At 37.6% G+C, this 21,276-nt stretch overlaps 2 protein-coding genes and 1 long non-coding RNA gene across 15 annotated transcripts in view; 1 reads left to right on the plus strand and 2 right to left on the minus strand.

Moving 5' to 3' along the window:
- Nucleotides 1–428, minus strand: part of RAPGEF6 (Rap guanine nucleotide exchange factor 6) — a 202,531-nt gene extending 202,103 nt beyond the window's left edge. For all 10 annotated transcript variants that reach the window (XR_010412993.1, XM_064595858.1, XM_064595855.1 and 7 more), the window contains exon 1: nucleotides 16–428. Coding sequence is in view for 8 of the 10 variants with exons in the window: in XM_064595858.1 (XP_064451928.1) it covers nucleotides 16–84 (69 nt within the window). In the remaining 2 variants the exon portion in view is untranslated. The remainder of the gene's footprint in view (nucleotides 1–15) is intronic.
- On the plus strand, nucleotides 416–20,604 carry LOC135365343 (uncharacterized). The gene is made up of 2 exons (XR_010412998.1): nucleotides 416–571; nucleotides 15,551–20,604. It is a non-coding gene; the product is annotated as an uncharacterized LOC135365343 (long non-coding RNA).
- FNIP1 (folliculin interacting protein 1) overlaps nucleotides 5,809–21,276 on the minus strand; it is a 151,507-nt gene continuing 136,039 nt past the window's right edge. For 3 of the 4 annotated variants that reach the window (XM_045892155.3, XM_045892141.3, XM_045892148.3), the window contains 3 exons: nucleotides 15,819–16,016; nucleotides 11,258–11,373; nucleotides 5,809–8,796 (listed from right to left, as the gene is read on the minus strand). In XM_045892155.3, the coding sequence (XP_045748111.1) occupies nucleotides 8,718–8,796; nucleotides 11,258–11,373; nucleotides 15,819–16,016 (393 nt within the window). In that variant the 3' untranslated portion in view covers nucleotides 5,809–8,717. Of the gene's footprint in view, nucleotides 8,797–11,257; nucleotides 11,374–15,818; nucleotides 16,017–21,276 lie in introns of those variants that run through there. The other variant, XR_010412994.1, reaches the window with a different exon arrangement.

Consider the following 21,276-nt stretch of genomic DNA (forward strand, 5'->3'; position numbering starts at 1 on the left):
GTCGGCCAGCCTTACCTCGGGGGTCCGCTCGGGAGGCTTCTTCTTCAGCGCCTGCCTAGCGCCGGGGTCCACGGGTGAGTTCATGGCTGCGGCGCCGGCCCCCCTGCCCCCCAGCCTGCCCTTAGCAGTCCACGAGACAGCACATTCACCTTAGGTAGGGGGTCTGCACCCTCCACCCCCGAGGTAAAGAACTCCTGACCGCCCCAGGGTCAGCGCTCGAGCAAACAAGCCTTCGCAACGCCCGCCCAGGGCCTCAGCCCACGCGCGACTGGCCAGAGGGAAGCCCGCACGGGGGCGGAAGGAGGGCGGATGCGCATGCGCAGCAGGGCGAGCACGCAAACGAGCGCCCAAGGGCGTGTCTCCGCGGTGACGTAAAAACTGGGGCGGTGCAGTTAGGCCTCTTCCGACTCTTCTTCGTGAGATTTGAAGACACGTCGCGAGATCTCACCTGAACCAGTCACGGGATCCGCCTCGGATTTGCGGTTTCGGCCGTTCCAACTTCCGGTGCAGGGACCGGAAACGCGCTGCGAGGGACTGAGCAAAAATAGCCTGTTGGGGCCAAACCGTAAGGGTAAGTGTTTTGGGGGGAGGGTTCTGTTTGTGCCCTAGTCCGGAAGCTCAGGGTGTGGCCAGACTTGGGGCTAAACTCCAGTTCTGCAACGCTGACACCCCTTCCTTGGAGAAAGTGCAGGAATCGTCGCTGCCGTTTCGCGAACGAGGAAGTTCACTGACTCTTCCCTGCGTCTCTTTTAATAAAACGAAATCTTTTGTGGAAGGAGGCCGTCAGAAAGTACTTGCCCTGTCCATTACGGACGTACTGAGATCGGGGCAGAGAAAGTGTCGCGGCCTTGAGCAGGAATTGGGCGCTGGTCCTGAGGGCAGCTCCCAGTTAGTGCTGGTTCGCGAAGTCAGGTGTGTACTTACTCACATAACCAATGCCCAGGCAGCCCTCGCTCAGCTCAGCCCTTTCCTGGGGCCGGGGGCGGGGGGAGGATTTAGGGCCGCCTGGACTCAGGAGTGACCAGTTTCGCACTACATTTTATATACTAGCCTGTTTCCTAACAGAGCGAATAAAGCCAATTTCCATTTATTTACTGGTCCCTTGGTAAGAAAAACAGACCGCACCTGCAGATTAGGTTTTCACTGTGAGAAGACTGATAGAATTCCAGAACCCATTCGTTCTAGAACAGTATTTTTCACTGCCGTCCCTTTAGCGCATTGATGGGCCGCACTGGTCTCAAATTCCTTAATTGGTAGCCATCATAGGCATGTTCTTTTTAATGAATTTTAAGTTTCCTGAGATTTGTATGCCACGTCTAGGTACATCTTAGTATTTCTCACAGCAGTTAGCATAGTTCACTCAATAATTAAAAGAGATTTATGATTATGACGTTATTCAGTTTTCTAATGACGTGCTAAGAATTAAAATATTTTAGAGTAACAAAAGGGAAAGGAGAATTCAGGCTGCAACATTTACATTTCTGGAATCTGGTAATGATGAGTGATATTAATAGTTTTGTTTTCTGTTGGTCGTTGGGCTTGCCCAAACGAAGTTTTCAACATAATATTAGCACATTTCTTTTTTGAATATAGGTAAAAAACCCTACCAAGGAAGTTGTGGCTCAGCCATTCTGGAAATAAAGTAATTGTGGAGAGATCACAAGGAATTGCAGTGACCCATTTTCGTCATTTTTTTGTGTGTATAAACATCCTCTCAAAGATCTGCCAAGGATCACAAACATTAGCCCTTCCATTCTTCAAGGATCATTTTCTAGGGCCACATAAATATTTGAAAGGGGGGTAAGGAATTAAAGCATGACAACCATGAGCTTAGACCTTACAGGCAAACATCTGATTTTGTGTCTTTAATAGGCCATTTCTATTTATACCAGTTGAAGTTATTTAATATCTCTTAACTTCAGTTTCCTTACCTGTAAAATGGGACTAGTAAAGGACCCATTGCTTTGGGATTCTCTTATATGACATAATACATGTGCAGTACTTCAGATGTTGCCTACACTCTTTATTACTTTACCTCTGAAAAGTGATTTCTCTGAAGCAGAAATTAAAGTGTGAAGAACTGGAAAGATTTTTAACGCCTAATTTTTTTTCATTAGTAACTTTAACACATTTATGTATTCATGAAGAGGTGCAGCAACAAGAACTGTCACGAATTGCAGTTGTATGTGTAAACTGGGAAATGCTTTGGCAGAAAAAATCATCTAGTAAAGCTGAAAAATACCCTTTCACAGCAAGTCCAGTCCTTGATAATGTCCTGAAGAATACCATGTACACTAGAAAAGATGAACAAAAATGTTCATTGTTCATATTAGCCAAAAGCTAAAAATAACACCAATGTCCACCAGTAACAGAATGAATATATCACTGGATTCAGTGGATGAATCTCCACCGTAATGTTGAGAGGGAAAAAAGCAAAACAAAACATGAAGTATAATTATAACACAGGGCTCAAATACAAGCAAAATTAAATTATATCACATAGGGATGCAGTAGAAAGAAAAAAGGAGAGGATGTTCACAAAAATCAGACTGTAGTTACAAAAATGTTAGGATTATGATCAGGATAGGGCACATGGAGGAAGGGGCTTCTAGGTTACTAGAACTGATTTGTTTCTTGACCTAAGTTATGGTTACATTAGTGTATATTTATTGATTTTTCTATATATAATATTTCATGAAAAAATTACACAAAAATAACTTTATTAGCTTTATCATAAGACAGCAATAGTAAAAACAATAAATGTCCATGGTAACTACGCAAATCTAAACTTAAGCACACTTTGAAATGTCCTTACCATCTTATATTGTGCTCTGCTAAGCTGAAAAAAGTGAATAGACAGTGAAAACTCTAATAGCTATTTTCAGAGAAAAGGCAACCTCTAGGATAGTATTCACCAGTACTACCTGGTATCTGAAAGGAAAAATAATGGTTCTGAATGCAAGCAGTTTATTAAATTCTAGGAAAAACAAAACATGGTTAATTCTTTAAAAAAAAAAAAATCTTAATTCCTTACCCTACTTTATTTTTCTTCATTATACTTAACCACAATCTGATACCATATTTTCATCTGTCTCTCCCACCAGTGGGAAATATGTAAATTCCCTAAGAACACAAGAAGGTTTGTGTTATTTACTGCATATAGCTGGCACTCAGACTTGTGCCCAGCATGTAACAGGTGCTCAATGAGTATTTGTTGAATGAACAAATGGAATTATCTAAGGATACTAAGTAATTAAGAGGGGATTTTGCTGTTAAAAAAAAAAAAAAGGGCATTTGATTGTTCTCTAATGGCAAAGAAAGAGGTCTGGTGAAGCAAATGTTTTATGCAAAACCGAATCCTAATTAGGCAGACATACTCAGAATGGCTATCTTACCAAAAAAGAGCAAACCAACAAAAATATGGTAGTAAAGAGCACTGGTTTTAATAGCACTTGGAATGCAGTAAAGACTTGAGATTTGGAGTATGTTGGGAAATGGAGTCACTACTAGAGGGAAAAAAAAAAAAAAGCATGTTTTCGCCCAAATCCATAAAGTCAGTTATGGTCATTAAATCAGAATCTGAGGGTGGGGTCTAGGAATTAGTATTTCTCAAAAGCTACCTAGGTGTTTCTAGTATGTGACGAGGTTTAAAAACTAAACTAACTCAGGTTCTGAACTAGTCTGACCCCACTTAATTCCAGCCCCTTCACCGACTTGTGAGTGCTGGAATAATTGTGTGACACAAGAGTGGCATCACAAGTTTTTTGAGAAAATATCTCCCTTATATTTACACATTTCAACAATGTGACTCCCTCTGAGACAATTTAGGTAACATTGCCTTTACCAAGAATCTGAAGAGATGAGCACTGAGGTGAATACCGAGATTATTTTTGGACTGCCCTTGTTAAAATAGTCACTTGGAAAACAAGGAAGCTCAAGCCTCTTCAACTTAGTACTCTCCTTAAGAGTAAATACAGATTTATCCATGGGAGGTATAATCAGTGTTAACCCAGAGATCTGTCTGTAATTTAATGAAGGGATTGGTCTAGGCTCACTTTGACCAGAGTCCCTTTTAAAAGAATTAAAAGGGACCAAGTCTCAGGAGACTACGTAGTGGGGGTTGGTGGAAGCTCTGAGCATATGCTTTAAGACCACCAAAGTTCTCCTGACAAATAGTGGGTGGAAATTTCAGATATTCTTTAAAAATCTCTTTTGGACTGCTTGTATTTCCTTTTTTTTTTTTTTTTTTTTTTAAGGGATGTCTCAAAGGTTAAACCTAGAACAAACAAGACCAAGTCCATGGTCTGCACTCCAAAGCAAGGATAAGAAGCACTACACTCTCTAACCTTTGCCTTTTTACTCAAAGCTACAATTCCCAGCTCCCCCCCCGCCCCTTGCACCTTCACCTCAGGTTTGGTTCCATGTGCCATCCTAATGGCAAAAACAAACGAATACCAGATAATCTTTTACAATACATTTGTCACCACATACTAGGTGGAAACCATTCTGGTCTGAGAAACGAAACAAATCCTCATGGAAAGTCTGTATGATCTCAGATTAAAGTCTGTGTTTCAGATTCTTACTACCAAAATCACTCCTCTATGCTATTCCAAGATTTCTCTAAATTTGTATGTGGGAACAGCACATATCAATACAGGTACCAATTATAAACCTCTAAAATACCTGATGGATGCTTCCCAAATACTTGACACTTCCTCTCTGCTTTAAAATAGTGCACTTATTTTCTTTGGTCAAATATAAGAGTGATATATATAAAATGATATGAAAACAGGCACTACAAAAAGCCACTGGTCTAATGCTTCCTCTTGACATAACTGCCCAAATCTACTGGCCTGAGTAACATAAGGTAGCATCTCAACAGCCTACTCAGGGCTGAATCACTGCTGCAGAGCAGGCACTCTGGACTGATGAAAGAGCTTACTTACCCTATAATGAAGATGAAGAAGATAGACTTGCTCAGAGTCACATGCAAATCAGTGAACAAACCAACTGGCCGATATTTGGTTCAATTGTAAAGTCAGTGGTACGGCACCTGGGTGGCTCAGTTGATTAAACGGCTGCCTTCGGCTCAGGTCGTGATCCTGGGGTCCTGGGATCGGGCCCGAATCAGGCTCTTTGCTCCATGGGGAGCTTGCTTCTCCCTCTCCCTCTGCCTGCCTGCTGCTCCCCGTGCTTGTGCTCTCTCTCTCACTCTCCCTATCTCTGTGTCAAATAAATAAATAAAAAATCTTTAAAAAAAAAAATTAAAAAAATAAAAAAAGAAAGTCAATGGTAATTTGTACTGAATACCATGTTCTTAACTGGTTTACATGGCTTCTTCTAAGTTTTAAATGAATTTTAGTTTGTTTTCAGTTAAAGAAATTTTCTATTTGTCATTATGAGGAACAGGTCAAAGGGAACATTATACCAGTATATTTTTTGTGACTATATTTTCATTCATAAGAACATAATGTTAAGTTCTCCCCACAACAACTGGGGGCCATAGTGGGGAGGCTGGACAGATTACCCAGTAATAGCAACAGCCAAGAATTATTGAGCACATGGGGTGTGCCATGCACTGAGATAAATTTTTGATGTTCATTATTTCACTTGATTCGCACAACCACCTCAGAAAGTAGATTCTACTAAATACCAGTAAAGAAATTTGGGATTAAAGAAGGACATTATGAACAAGGTCACATATCTAAAAGTGCCACACTTGTGAAAAGAATACAAGTGAGCAGACACCAGAGTCCATGATATTACCTATACCTTATTTACACATGAAATAAAGACCAATATCGTCCATCAAATTGACGTGTATTTATTGCACAAATTTCCCCTAGAACTGGGAGGTTATTATAATACAGGTGTACATTTGAGAAATGTATACAGAACAAGGAACAAGTATATACATTTTACATATCCCACCATCTAAATAACTTAGAGAAAGCAGAACAATCTCATAAGACATCCACCAGAAGGAGGCATTGTGTAAAATCTTTTTTTTTTTTAAAGTGATCATCCCCAGTGTATGCCAACTGCAACAAAATAAGATCTGTGCTAGTATGTTTATTGCACTTAACATTTTCAAACTCAATATTAAGACATATTAATAAAAGCCAGGAATATTTCAAATCAAACCAATTAGTTTATATACAAGGAAAAATTAGTTTTAAATCTATAATGTAAAAGATCCCTTTTTCATTTCCTGTTGCAAGTTTTTTTAATTTCCTGTTGAAACAAACAGGTTTTTAAAATATGTAACCCATATCTGTCTGTACCATAGGAAGTTGAAAAAATTATTTTGAACAGGCCAAAACTCTTTTCACATTCATCATAATGATCACACTTTAAAGAAGCAGCAGCTCATTCCTTGGGCTTTGTGTAAGGAAAAACAAGACTATGATGAAGGTAGTAGAAATTACAGAGGGTTAGGAATTATAAAACTCAGGAATCCTATAAGGATTAATGATTCTATAAGAAACTATAGGCCTCTTCCTTCTGAGCAAAGCTTAGTTTTATTATTTTTTTGAAGATTTTATTTATGTATCTATTTATTTGAGAGAGATAGTGAGAGAGAGCATGAGTGGAGAGGAGAGGGAGAAGCAGGCAGGACCCCGGGATCATGACCTGAGCCAAAGGCAGACACTTAACCAACTGAGCCACCCAGGCGCCCCGTTAAGCTTACTTTTTAAAAGTAACGGTAGCATGGGCCATCCATTTTGGAAGACTAAATTTCCTAAATGACAGAGATTTCAAACAGGACTTCAAATAGTTTGATGATTAATTAAAAAAAGAAACAAGCAAAAACATATTATCTACCTGGTACATATCATTCTCAACTACAATCAAAAAATAATGGCCCACCTACTAATCTGTCTATATTCTGAATTCTGCCAAAGAGACTGATTCATAGAATTCCAAACAATAAAAGAGGGAAGAATTTCAATAATTAATGGAACAAGAAAATTAAGCCAAAGAAAACAGATCCATAAATACTCTTTGGCAGCAAGTCATCCACGGGAGACTCAGGTACTAACTGGGACCAGCTGATAGGATGCAGGGGCAAAAGTGATTGCAGGCACGATTTCAGGTTTACACTCCATCAAAACAACCATTTCTTGTCTAGTTGGAGATTTCTTGAATACATAAAGAACAAGGCAAAATGTGACCCAGCACTATAAATTCAAGGCCAAAGACTAAACAAACCACAGAAATTTTCCTTAATTACTAAAAATTCAAACAGCAAGAATGAATGTATTATACAGTAATTATACTTAGTAAGAGAATAAACAAGTGGGCTTTTAAGCTAATCAATTACGATGAAAACAGTCCATGAAAGCAGAAACCAATTTCACGTCTAGCATTAAAAGTATCTTAGTGCTCGCTTCGGCAGCACACATACTAAAAGTATCTTAGATCAGGTAAGTAAAGAATAGGCTATAATGTAGTATTCAAGTAAACTGAGGTAGTAGAGCATACTGAAAACTTTATCTACCCATCTTTCTATTTACATTACTTACAAGAGTTTGGTTCCATGTTAGCCTTTCTCATAAGCAACACTCGACAATATATACAGAAACATTAACAACTGAAAAGTGAAAATATTTGAAAAAAATTAGATTTTGGAAGGGAAGGGCTGTTAGAGAAAAGAGAATAATTTTAAGAGTTAAAATGAGCTCTATTAGTGTAAACTGAATATTATGAAGCAGTGAAACAAATATTCAGTTCCTGTGGGTTCAAGAAGGGCTGATACTGAAAGCAAAGGCCTTGGCTACCTGAGCACTTTTAAAGAAAATAGTAGTATTTTTCCCAATGCTTTGGTGTAATTTTTAATCCTAATTTTCATTTATTAAATTAGATGCAAATATGTAAATATTAACATTTTTAAGAATTAGCTTATACTTATAAACAAAACAAATGGTATAAAGTAGTATTCTTATTTTGGGAATCTACATTCCTCAGCCTTAAAAAAAGACTGGCTTTAGTTATAGTTTAGGGTGTGTGAACAGAAAATTCACCAGAGAGTAACATTTAAACACTATTTACAATTTATACTAGTTGAAAATATTATTTTAAAAAAAGGTATGTTTACCAATCAATCTTGTATTTCTACCACTGCTTTTTTAAAAAATAGATACATATGTACACTTGGGTGGATAACATACACATTTACACTCATTATTCTGGATTTACTATAACTAACAGGTTGTTTAAAATACTTTGAGAAATACCCCAAAATTACTATTTTGAATTGAAAAACAAAAGAACAAATAATCAAGCTTTTATAGATCTATCCATACCTTAGAAATAAGGAATTAAAACTAATGAAATGACTATTGCTGAGCCATTTAATCGTGAGACATCCATTGCTATTTATGAGCGTGGCAACACGGGAGTGATCATATGAAATTCCTTGATGTTACTCATTTAGAAATTTCTACACTTTGGCTTTTTCAAATGCTTTCCCTCAAAATTATTTATGCTGTTTTAGTTTCACTTGGTTAAAAGTATACAACCACCCAAAAGTCCAACCAAAAGGAAAAAGCAATCCAATGATCACACAATATGTACTGCAACGCAGGATACCCAGGCATTTGACTCATTCAGATCGAAGTCTAACAGGGAAAAAAACTGCCATAAATGAATGTTGCATCTACTTCCTTGGTTTCTGTTTAACTTTCTACCAAAGTTAATTTCTTACAACCTTTATATTAAAGGAGTATCTGAGCAACATATGGAGAGTGAGTGCTTGCTACAGCAGCCAGAAGAGGAAGATCACTGGATTCAATCCTGAAATAAAGAAAACAAAAATCTCAGTTTAGGCTTTCTATAACCAAGACATGGTCTTACGGGTAATAAATGCTACATACCGTATCTCAGCAGTCAAGAACCTAAGCCACTTGGGCCAAAGGGAAAAGGGTAAGAAGGGAGTTGAAGATAACACAAACTGGAAATGTTTCAGTAAGTAAAAACCAGAACAAAAGATTTTTTTAAAAAGAAAGCCACTGAAACCCAATAGTAACAAAGTCATGGATGTTGGAAAGCATCTCACTGATCTGCTAATAGACCAGGCATCAGAGCAAGGGACAGTATCTTAAGAAATACAATAAAGTCTAATAATAGAATAAATGTGTCCACCCATACTATTCTGGATACAAATGTTTTTATAGAAGTACTTGGGGGCGCCTGGTGGCTCAGTCAGTAAAGCATCCAACTCTTGGTTTCGGCTCTGATCATGATTTCAGGGTCGTGAGATAGAGCCCTACACTGGGCTCTGCACTCAGGGCAAGTGAAGGCCACTTGAGATTCTGTCCCTCTCCCTCTGCCCCTCCCCCCTCATGCGTGCACACTCGCGCGCTTTCTCTCTCTAAAATAAATAAAATCTTTAAAAAAAAAAAAGTACTGGGAAGAAGTAATGGGAGCTGCTGCTGCTGCTGCTTTTTTTTGTAATGGAAGCTTCTTAAAAATACATCCTACCATGAATAATTTATAGGAAAAAAAGTGGCCAATAAATACAGAAAAAGTTATGTAGGCTTATTCACGGTTAGAGAATAAATCTGAATAAAATCACATTACATTTTTTCAGCTAGTTGCTTGACGAAGATGAAAAAGCTTGACAATAGCCAGCAGTAGGAAGAGTGTGCTTCCTGCTGTCTGCGAGAATTTATTCTGATACTTTTTGGACAACCTTTAGTATTAACTATCACAATAACAATATCCATCAAAAATTTAATACACATGTCCTTTAGCCAAAAATTCTACTTCTAAGAATTTATCCTACAAACTTCAAAGATTTATATTCATTCCAGCATTGATTTGTAATAGCACAAAACCTAAAAATATAAATTCTACCATATAATGAAATGCTATACAACCATTAAAAGTAAAGAGATAAATCAGTATGTACTTATATGAACATTCATGATATATTAAAAGGCAAGTTGCATAATGATATACAGAAAGTAAACCAATTTATACTTTTCATATTTTAAAAATTATGTAAGAAGAGACAATTCATTAATTGTGTTTGGGTGAGGATCAGATGTTGGGGAAAAGACAGTGACAACTTAATTTTCATTTTATGTCAAAATGCACTGTAAAATTTGGTTATATGCATATTACATTAAAAACTAGTTTAGGGCACCTGGGTGGCTCAGTTGGTTAAGCAACTGCCTTCAGCTCAGGTCATGATCCTGGAGTCCTGGGATCGAGTCCTGCATCGGGCTCCCTGCTTGGCAGGGAGTCTGCTTCTCCCTCTGACCCTCCTCCCTCTCGTGCTCTCTGTCTCTCTCTCGCAAATAAATAAATAAATAAATAAAATCTTAAAAAAATAAAAACTAGTTTACATTTTTTTATGTTTTTAAAATTTTTTTTTAAAGACTTTATTTATTTATTTGACAGAGAGAGACACAGCGAGAGAGGGAACACAAGCAGGGGGAGTGGGAGAGGGAGAAGCAGGCTTCCTGCAGAGCAGGGAGCCCGATGTGGGGCTCGATACCAGGAACCTGGGATCAGGACCTGAGCCGAAGGCAGACGCTTAACGACTGAGCCACCCAGATGCCCCTAAATTTTTTTAAATAAAGGCATGACACACACAGAATCATCTATATCCAATCTAGATGATGAGGAACAGTATTAATGAAAGAATTTAATTTCGTTTCTGACACGATTGCTACTCGATGTTGGTTCTCTCTTCCTTCTAAGAAGTTTAATTAAAAAAGGTTCTAGCTTGTTTCAATTTATGTAACTAGGATTTCGGGAAATAATTCACAAACACACACACAACACAAGAAGCCATAGAACATAGGCAAAGTAACTACGAAATATAATGAAAAGTGCTAATCAGTGTTTCCCACCAATTTCCTGTTCCTCCTTCAGTTAGCATTTTTAAAAAATGTCCTCTTCCCAGGGAAAACTGCAAAGCAGACAGACATAAAGATAATGGAGAAGGAGTAATAATATGTAGATAATGTACTACCACCCACAGAATAGTGTTACTTCAGTCAGCTCATTTGGATGGAAGGGCAGATGCTGGGAATGATGAGTTTACAGCATATGTAAATTACAAGTTTCTCAACTTACTGTAATAGTATAAGGGACAATGCCTTTCGGATCAGTGGAAGCCAAGGATCTGCTTTTATATGGTATAAAGCAACCCAACTGATAACAGTGTCCAACTTCTAAAAGGCAATTCTGGGGAATATTCTTTGCCTAAAGAAAGTGCAGTAAGAAAACAAAGCCACAAACATACCCTAGAACCACTCCTAGCTCCTTGACGTGAACACGCATCTGTCCCCTCAGGTACTCAGACAGCATTTTGCTCTTGAAGTATAACTCCTGTAATCGGTCTTCAAGATGCATTACACACTGCAGTTAGGGGGAAACAAGAACCAGGTAAGAAAATGGTTTCTAAGTCGAAGTAATGGCAAATTCCAAAGCATCAAGTTTATGACAATTCAGTTTTTCCTACATAAACTAAAATTTGGAGCACATTTTTAAAGCACATAATTTTAGCTGAAGGATTGTATTTTTTTTCTAGTTAATATCAAAGATTTAGATCCTACAGAGTTTCTGTTTTTGTTTAAATGTGGTAAATTATACATAATAAAAAATTTTCCATTTTAACCATTTTTAAGTGTACAATTGAGAAGCATTAAGTACATCCAAAAAAAGTGAAATTATCACCACTACACATTTCCAGAACTTTAAAAAATGTTTTTATTCCAAATTTGATAAATATAACACTCATAAATTGATGCATTTCAAATATATTTACACAGGAAAGGCTGCATTCTCCCATGGAGAGTTAAAAAAGTTAGCAATAGCTCACAGAAAATGCCCAGTAGTCCTTACTAGAAGACATGTTTCTGAGCTAGAACATTAAAAACTAAAACACATACACTTCACTTATTATCAATTAATTTGCTCAATTTAATAAAATAGGTGATTTTTGCATGTGAATTGATGCTATAACATTTGAGAAAAAAGCATGAGTTTCAAGTGTTAAAACACTGAATTCTTCCAGAGGATTCCTTTCCAATGAAAATCAACTATTAAAACTACTAATGGGGCGCCTGGCTGGCTCAGTCGGTAGTGTGTGGGACTCCTGATCTTAGGGCTGTGAGTCTGAGCCTCACAGTAGGTGTGAAGCTTACTTAAAAAAACTCCAGGGGCACCTGGGTGGCTCAGATGGCTAAGCGTCTGCCTTCGGCTCAGGTCATAATCCCAGGGTCCTGGGATCGAGCCCCACATCAGGCTCCCAGCCCAGCGGGGAGTCTGCCTCTCCCTCTCCCTCTGCCTCTCTCCCTGCTCATGCTCTCGCTCTATATTTCTCTGTATCATAAATGAATAAATTTTTTAAAAATCTTTAAAAAATAAATGAATAAATAAAAAATTAAAAAAACACCAAACTGCTAATAAAAACCCACTTTCTTCTTGGAAAAACAAAATAGAAATTATACACACACACATATATATATAAACTGTATATACAATTTACATATATCTGTGAATTTACCATATTACCCTTTTTTTTAAGAAGTAGGCTCCACGCCCAGCACAGAGCCCAATGCAGGGCTTGAACTCACAACCCTGAGATCAAGACCTGAGCTGAGATCAAGAGTCATCATATGTCTGACTGAGTCACCAAGGCACCCCCCATATTACCCATTTTTAAGTATACAATTCAGTGGCATTAAGTATAGTCACAATGTTGTGCAACCATCATCACTATCCATTTCCAGAACTTTTTTCATTATCCCAAACATTAACTCTGTACCCATTATATAGTAACTCCTCATTCCCTCCTCCCCCGAGCCCTTGGTAATCTCTCTCTACTTTCTGTCTCTGTGAATTTGCCTGTTCTAGAGACCTCATTTAAGTAGAATCCTATAATATCTGTCCTTTTCACATATTCTACTTAGCATAATGAGTTCAAGGTTCATCCATATTGTATCAGAATGTATCAGAATTTCATTCCCTAGCTTGGCTGAAATATTCCATTCTATGTATTATACCACATTTTGTTTATCCATTCATTTGTTAATGGACATGAGGTGTTTTCAACTTCTGGCTATTGCAAATAATGCTGCCATAAACATGATGGTATAATTTTTGAGTCCCTGCTTTCAACTGTTTTGAATATAAAACCACAGGTAGAATTGCTGGATCACAGGGCAATACAATGTTAAACTTCTTGAAGAACTGCCAAAGTGTTTTTCACAGCAGCTGCACCATTTTACATTCCCACCAGCAATGCACAAGGGTTCCAATTTCTCCACATTTTGGCTAATACTTGTTTTTTGTTTTTGATTATAGCCACACTTACGGGTGTGAAGGAGTACCTCACTGTGGTTTTGATATGTACTTTCCTGAAGATCTTTTCATATGCTCATTGACCATATCCACTTCTTTAGAGAAATGTCTATTTGCCTATTTTTAAATTGAGTTTTTCTTTGTTACTCTGGATACCAATCTCTTTGAACATATATGATTTACAAATATTTTCTCCTGCTCTGCAGATTGTCTCTTCACTTGTTGATAGTGTCCTTTGGTGAACAAAAATTTTGATTATTGATAAAGTCCCATGAATCTGTTTTTTACTTTTGTTGCTTGTGCTTTTGGTGTTAAATCCAAGAAATCCCTGCCAAATCAAATGCCATAAGGATTATCCCCTATGCTTTCTTTGAACAGTTTTACATAGTTTAAGCACTTAAGTTTCAATTTAAGTCAGATTCAAGTTTGAGTTCATTTCTGTACATGCAATAGGTAAGGGTTCAACTTCATTCTTCTACATGTGGATATCCAGTTTTCTCAGCATGGTTTATTTCAAGGGCTCCTTTCCTCTTTGAATGGTCTTGGCTCCCTTGTCCAAAACCAACTGACCATATAACTAAGGGTTTATTTTTGGGCTATTATATTCTTTTGGCCCATATGTCTGTCCTTATGCCAGTATCACACTGTTTTGATTATTGTCACTTTGGAGTAATTAGGAGGTCTGAGTCCTCCATCTTTGTTCTTCTTTAACAGTGCTTTCTTAACTTCCATTTTAGACTGTTCATTGCTAGTGTATGTAAATGGAACTAGCTTTGCATGCTGATTTTGTATCTTGCAATTTTGCTGCATTCATTTTTAGCTCTATCAGTTTTTTTGTGGAATCTTCAAGTTTTCTATGTTTAAGATTATGTCATCTGCATGTGGTATATATATACAATGGAATATTATGCAGCCATCAAAAGGAATGAGATCTTGCCATTTGCAACGACGTGGATGGAACTGGAGGGTATTATGTTGAGTGAAATAAGTCAAACAGAGAAAGACATGTATCATATGATCTCACTGATATGAGGAATTCTTAATGGCAGGAAACAAACTAAGGGTTGCTGGAGTGGGGGGTGGGGTGGGAGGGATGGGGTGACTGGGTGATAGACACTGGGGAGGGTACGTGCTCTGGTAAGCGCTGTGAATTGTGCAAGACTGTTGAATCTCAGATCTGTACCTCTGAAACATATAATGCAATATATGTTAAGAAAAAAAAAAAGAAGAAGAAGAAGGTAGTGGGAGGGGAAGAATGAAGCGGGGGAAATCGGAGGGGTAGACGAACCATGAGAGACGATGGACTCTGAAAAACTGAGGGTTCTAGAGGGGAGGGGGGTAGGAGGATGGGTTAGCCTGGTGGTGGGTATTGAGGAGGGCACATTCTGCATGGAGCACTGGGTGTTATGCACAAACAATGAATCATGGAACACTTCATCTAAAACTAATGATGTAATGTATGGGGATTAACATAAGAATAAAAATAAATAAATAAATAAATAAATAAATAAATAAATAAATAAATAGGAAAAAAAAAAAAGATTGTCATCTGCAGAGAGAATTTTACTTCTTCCTTTCCAATTTGGATGCCTTTCTTTTTCTTGCTTAACTGCTCTGGTTAGCGCTTTCTAGTTAGTACTCTGATGAAAAGAAGTGGTGAAAGTGGGCATCCATGTCCTGTCCGTGATCACAGGGGTAAAACTTTCAATATTTCACCAATGAGAATAAGGTTAGCTGTGGTTTTGTCATATGTGGCCTTTATCAAGTTGATCTACAGAGGTTTTTAAGTAAGCTGTATTATATTTGTCCTAACAAGAAAAAGAAGAACTTTGAAAGCTGGAAATGGTGTCTTCAGTAAGAGGTTATTCAGTATTACGAAGAGTGTTCATTCTAAGTCCTAACAGGACAATGAGGCTCTAGAAAGCACTGGCATTCTGCACAAAGCTTGGGGACACTGCATGTCCATACCTTATATGAAACTAGTCAGGCACCAAATTCCAGCTGCGAAACCATACAACACATAGACATGTACACATCCCCTTGGGCTGCCATTACAAAATACCATAGATTCAGTGATTTAAACAACAGAGAATTATTTTTTCACAGTTCTGGAGGCTGGAAGTGTGAAGGTCAGGGTGCTAACATGTTCCAGTTCTGTCAACAGCTCTCACCTGGGCACGCAGATGACTGTCTCTGGCTCTGTCCTCACAATCTCTCTTCCTTTTCTTAGGATATCCACGAATCCCATCATGAGGACTCCACCCTCATCACCTAATCTAACCCTGATTACCTCCTAAAGGCCCATCTCCAAATACCATCATACTGGGTATCAGGGCTTCAACACATGGATTTTAGAAAAACACAAACCTTCAGTCCATAACATCTCTTTTCTGGGAAACAATGAGGAAGCTAACAGCAGTGTTCAACATAGGCACATACTAAATAAAGTTCAGTCACCTATCGGAGTGCCAAATAATTCAAGCCTTATACATACTTACAAAATTTGGAGACAAGTTATGTTTATAAAGCTGAAGAGTGGAATGAAGCAGGTTGGACACAAGACTGGAAACCAAGACTTCCTTTCCCAATTTATTATCTGTCATTCGTCTCTGGCTACTGGCCACTTGAACAGTCCATTTATCCATATCTGCTATAATACAGACAGCCTCTGCTATTGGTTCATCCAACACTGGATGCTGGAAAAAAGAATTCATCTTATGATAAGTAAATGAAGTTTTCAAATAAATGTTAATGAAAATAAGGCAAGAGATATTAAACAAAAACAGAATAAAAGGATATTAAATTCTGACAACTACTGCCAAAGAATCCTTGACAGTAGAAAATGGAATATTTAATTAACTCAGTAACAAATACCGTGAGATAACTTATAGAAATCATCACTGGGGGCACCTGGGTGGCATTGGTTAAGTCATGATCTCAGGGTTGGGCTCTGTGCTCAGCGGGGAGTCTGCATGAGTTTCTCTCTCTCCCTCTCTCCCCCCGCAAATAAATAAATCTTAAAACAAAAAAAAAGGAAAAAAAGAAATTATCACTGTTGAGATTCATTGCCAGAACTTTGTATTCTTTTTTTAAGTTTTGATTTAAACATTTTAACATTTAAACATTAATATTTAAAAAACTGATGCAAAAAGAATTCACATGAGCAAGTCAAAGCTAAGGTTCTGTGCTAACTATCCCAACTCGTCAGACATTAATTTGTTTGAGCACCTCAAGGGCTATCACTTGATTACATGAAATACCTTGCTGCTTATGTTCCCTAGGTTTTTCTATTTTACCATAATGTATATCCACAATATAGCTAACAGCAATTAAAAAAGGAAACCAATCACCAGGTACTAATATGGCTCTCCAAGACATATGGTTAAATCAGAAAAAAAAGTCATTAAACACCTAGACACACGTGCACACAGGCACCCACATATACATATTATATCCATCCCAGTTACATTTTTTAAAATTAGTATCTATATCTAAACAAATGTATAGAGAGAAGAATGAAAATATTCAAATCAGACTCTATCATGAAGATCTCTGTGAAGAAGTATGGAATATTAAGAGTACAATTAAGGATGTCTTTTTGCTTTTGTGTATCTTTATTTTGTTGGAATTCCTATCAGAAGCATTTACCTAATTGATACTTTTATAATTAGAAAGTTTAAGGCATAATGAAAAATAATTTAAACATATACAAAATAAAAGGCCCATAGCACATCGCTGTACCCTTGGCTTCTCATGGTTTATACACAAAGACCAAAATTGACAATTAAGTACAAAGCACCATTATCAAAAAGAAATGATGGAGAAAAGAAGAAAAGACAGAAAAGAAAAAAGAAAAAGAGAAGAAAGAGAAGAGAAGAAAGAAAAGAGAGAAAAGAAAGAAAAGAAAAAAAAAAAAGAAAGAAAGAAAAAAGATCCTACAGGGGCGCCTGGGTGGCTCAGTCGTTAAGCGTCTGCCTTCGGCTCAGGTCCTGATCCCAGGGTCCTGGGATCAAGCCCTGCATCGGGCTCCCTGCTCCGCGGGAAGCCTGCTTCTCCCTCTCCAACTCCCCCTGCTTGTGTTCCCTCTCTTGCTGTCTCTCTGTCAAATAAATAAAATCTTTAAAAAAAAAAAAGAAAAGATCCTACAGTGCTCAACATTTCAACATCTTTCTATATTTAGAAAGCTAAGGATTTATTCACCACTGGCCATATGGAATAGCAGTAATAAAACTGAGATTAAAAACTGTAATTTGAGGGGCACCTGGGTGGCTCAGTCATTAAGCGTCTGCCTTCAGCTCAGGTCATGATCCCGGGGTCCTGGGATCGAGCCCCACATCAGGCTCCCTGCTCCGCAGGAAGCCTGCTTCTCCCTCTCCCACTCCCCCTGCTTGTGTTCCCTCTCTCGCTCTCTGTCAAAAAATAAATAAAATCTTAAAAAAAAACAAATACTATAATTTGAAGTACTTGAACCCAATGGCCTTTTTCCTTTCAAACTTGTACTGTTACTACAAGTTTATAGCAAAGAATGTAGGTTTGCTCCTTGATAAACCCAGGTTTGCCATGCCCAAAGGATATCCCTTTGCCCAGTAAATGAAGAACCACTATGAATAAGGCTTTTGGCTTGATGCTAAGTAAACAAAGACAATGGAGCTCACAGTCCTGTGTGGGAGATAAAAATAAATACAACTGGCTATAAAAAGACATGTGTAACAGACAAAACAGATATCAAGTGCTGAGGTAGCAGAGGAGGGCAATAATGGTTTCTTGTGTGAGTGGGAGTTTCACAGAAGTGACACAGGGACATAACATTTAAGTATGGATTGGATTGCTGGTGAAAAATCAGAGAGGAATATGGATAAATCTGTGAGAGAATACCATGAGAAGACTTAGAGACATAAGTAGATGCATGTGACTAAATTAGTGAAATGTGATACTGAGAAGCAGTGAAGAAGAGAATGGCAAAGAAAAAACCTGGAAAGATACACTGTGAAAACTTTCCATGGAACTCTAAACTTTATATTTGTTGTTATAAAATAGTACTCAAATATTTCTTATTCACCTCTTACCAGGAATATAACATTTTTCAATTCACCAACTTAGTTACTGAAATATAATTTTGGAAATGGTACATACATCTAAAGATGTAAGGTATACCTTACATTTTTAAGAAACAAAGTAACAGTAGACATATTTTAATGTAAGTATTTCTATGGTTATAAAAGAAAAATAAGGCAGGAGGCATGATCAAATAACCAAAATGGAATAACAAACTGTTAAAGACAGACATTACTTTCAAAAGCAGTGGGCATCTTTAGGAAATGATATTTATGAAGGGGGTACATTTCCTCACAAGGAAATGCCTCAACAGATAATGAGGAAACAGCTACAAAATACACCTTGCTTAAAAAGTTACAAACCATTTTAGAAATTAACTTTATAGCCCTTCAATCAAAAGGCATGTGGCTAAGATTTTTCTTTTTTTTCCTTTTTTCCCCCCACAAGTTTTTATTTACATTCCAGTTAGTTAACATATAGTGTAATATTAGCTTCAGGTGTACAATACAGTGATTCATCACTTCATGCAACACCTGCCTTCCTTAATCCGTATTACCTATTTCATCCTCCCACCTCCAACCACTTCCCCTCCAGTAACCACCAGTTTGTTCTCTATAGTTAAGAGTCTGTTTCTTGGTTTGCCTCTCTTTTTTGTTTGTTTGTTAAATGGTTTATCTAACCAAAACCTATAAAAGCTACTTTTTGGTAAAGAAAAGGAAAATGGTCCCAAGTCAGTAGTCTCCCAAGTGAGAAGGGCTTAAAACCAAGCTTATGATCAGAAATAATTCAAAATTGCTTTAGAAGTTGTTGAAAACAAAAATGGGGGGAAGTGCCATTCATTCATTTTGATTGCTTGTTTTCACTCAATGGACTGTCATATGCAATGTCCTAATCTGGTAAAATTTCAATTTAGACAATCCCAGTCTTTCTCTTCATCATCAACGTCTGGAAAAGAAAGCCTATAACAAATGGGAGTATATTCTCAAGTAAGACCTTGTAGTGGCCTCCTCCACAATCTTTACTGAGATTATATCCAGCTTCAGAAACTTCCTAGTCATAAAATGAAGTAATTTATGTGAGACAGAAACAGTAAATATAAAGCTTTATTTTTCTTAAATCTTCTTTTCTGAGTTTTATGACTTCTATAATACAAATTCATCCACAACCTTACCAGCCTTTTTTCTCTACCAGGCATTTCCAGAATGTCAATACATAAACTCCCCAATCTCTTCTCTAGCAGATACATATTCCCATATCTCCACCCTGTAACAAAACCTGATTTTTCAGTTGCCTGCTAAGTATTCAAACATGGCCTAATAAACTGCACGTTTGAACTAAAAAACGTACCAAATCAACTTCAGTGTACTCTCTTCAAAACTAGCAAGTTTCTTCAATTAACTTTCAAAATAAAAATAAGACCCCCAATGTTGCAGAAGGAACAGGCCTTAAAGATACTGCAAATTACAGTTCAAATTGGCATTGCCTTTTGGAGAAGAAAACCAACATACATCAAGAACATGAAAATAATCCTAACCTTAAAACCTAGCCAATACCACATTTCTGGGAATCCAGACTAAAGAAATTATCCTAAATTCTTAATAACAACAGTAAAAGGAAGAAAAAGTTGAGCAACAAAGAATAGAGAACCCAGAAATAAACTCATGCATAATGCTCTATTAACATATGACAAAGGTGCCAAGAATATACATACAATGGAGAAAGGATAGCCTCCTTCAGTAGATGGTGCTGGGAAAACTAGACAGCCAGAGGCAAAAGAATGAAACTGGATCCCTATTGCACACCATTACACAAAATTCAACTCAAACCAATTAAAGACTTGAACATAAGACCCAAAAGCATAAAAATCCTAGAAGAACATAGGAAGTAAGCTCTCAGGTATCAGTCTTCGCAATGATTTTTTGGATTTGACACCAAAAACCAAGACAATGAAAGCAAGCTATACTAAAATGTTGCTGCACAGGGGCGCCTGGGTGGCTCAGTCGGTTAAGCGTCTGCCTTCGGCTCAGGTCACGATCCCAGGGTCCTGGGATCGAGCCCCGCATCGGGCTCCCTGTTCGGCGGGAAGCCTGCTTCTCCTTCTCCCTCTCCCACTCCCCCTGCTTGTGTTCCCTCTCTCGCTGTGTCTCTCTCTGTCAAATAAATCAATTAAAAATCTTTAAAAAAAAAATAATAATAAAATAAAATGTTGCTGCACAGCAAAGGAAACCATCAGCAAAATGAAAAAGCAGCCTACGGAATGGGAGAAAATATTTGCAAACCATAAGAGGTTAATATCCAAAATATGTAAGGAATTCATACAACTCAACAGCAAAGGAGGAAAGAAAAAAAAAAAAAAACCCTAACAATCTGATTTTAAAAATGTGCAGATAAACTGAATAGGCATTTTTCCAAAGAAGACATACAAATGGCCAACAGGTACATAAAAAAATGCCCAACATCACTCATCATCAGGGAAATGCAAATCTAAACCACAATGAGATATCACCTCACATCTATCAGAATGCTGGTTATCAAGACGAGCATAACAAGTATTGGCGAGGGTGTGAAGAAAAGAGAACCCTTGTGCACTGATGGTGGGAATGTAAACCGGTACAGCCACTATGGAAAACAGTATGGAGCTTCCTCAAGAAATTAAAAACAGAACTACCATATCCTCCAGCAATACCACTTCTAGGTACACATATATTCAAAGACATGAAAACAGGCTATCAAAGAGGTATCTGCACTCCCATGTTCATTGCACCATTATTCACATTAGCGAAGACAGACACACCTAACTTTCCATCAATAAATGAATGGATAAAGAAGAAGCAATACACACACACACACACACACACACAGGAATAGTATTCAGCCATGAGAACTCAAGATGGAAATCCT

Source organism: Mirounga angustirostris, unplaced genomic scaffold, assembly GCF_029215605.1.
Source record: "Mirounga angustirostris isolate CCGP_5_RB_7025 unplaced genomic scaffold, mMirAng1.0.hap1 SCAF_7, whole genome shotgun sequence".
Classification (NCBI taxonomy): domain Eukaryota; kingdom Metazoa; phylum Chordata; class Mammalia; order Carnivora; family Phocidae; genus Mirounga; species Mirounga angustirostris.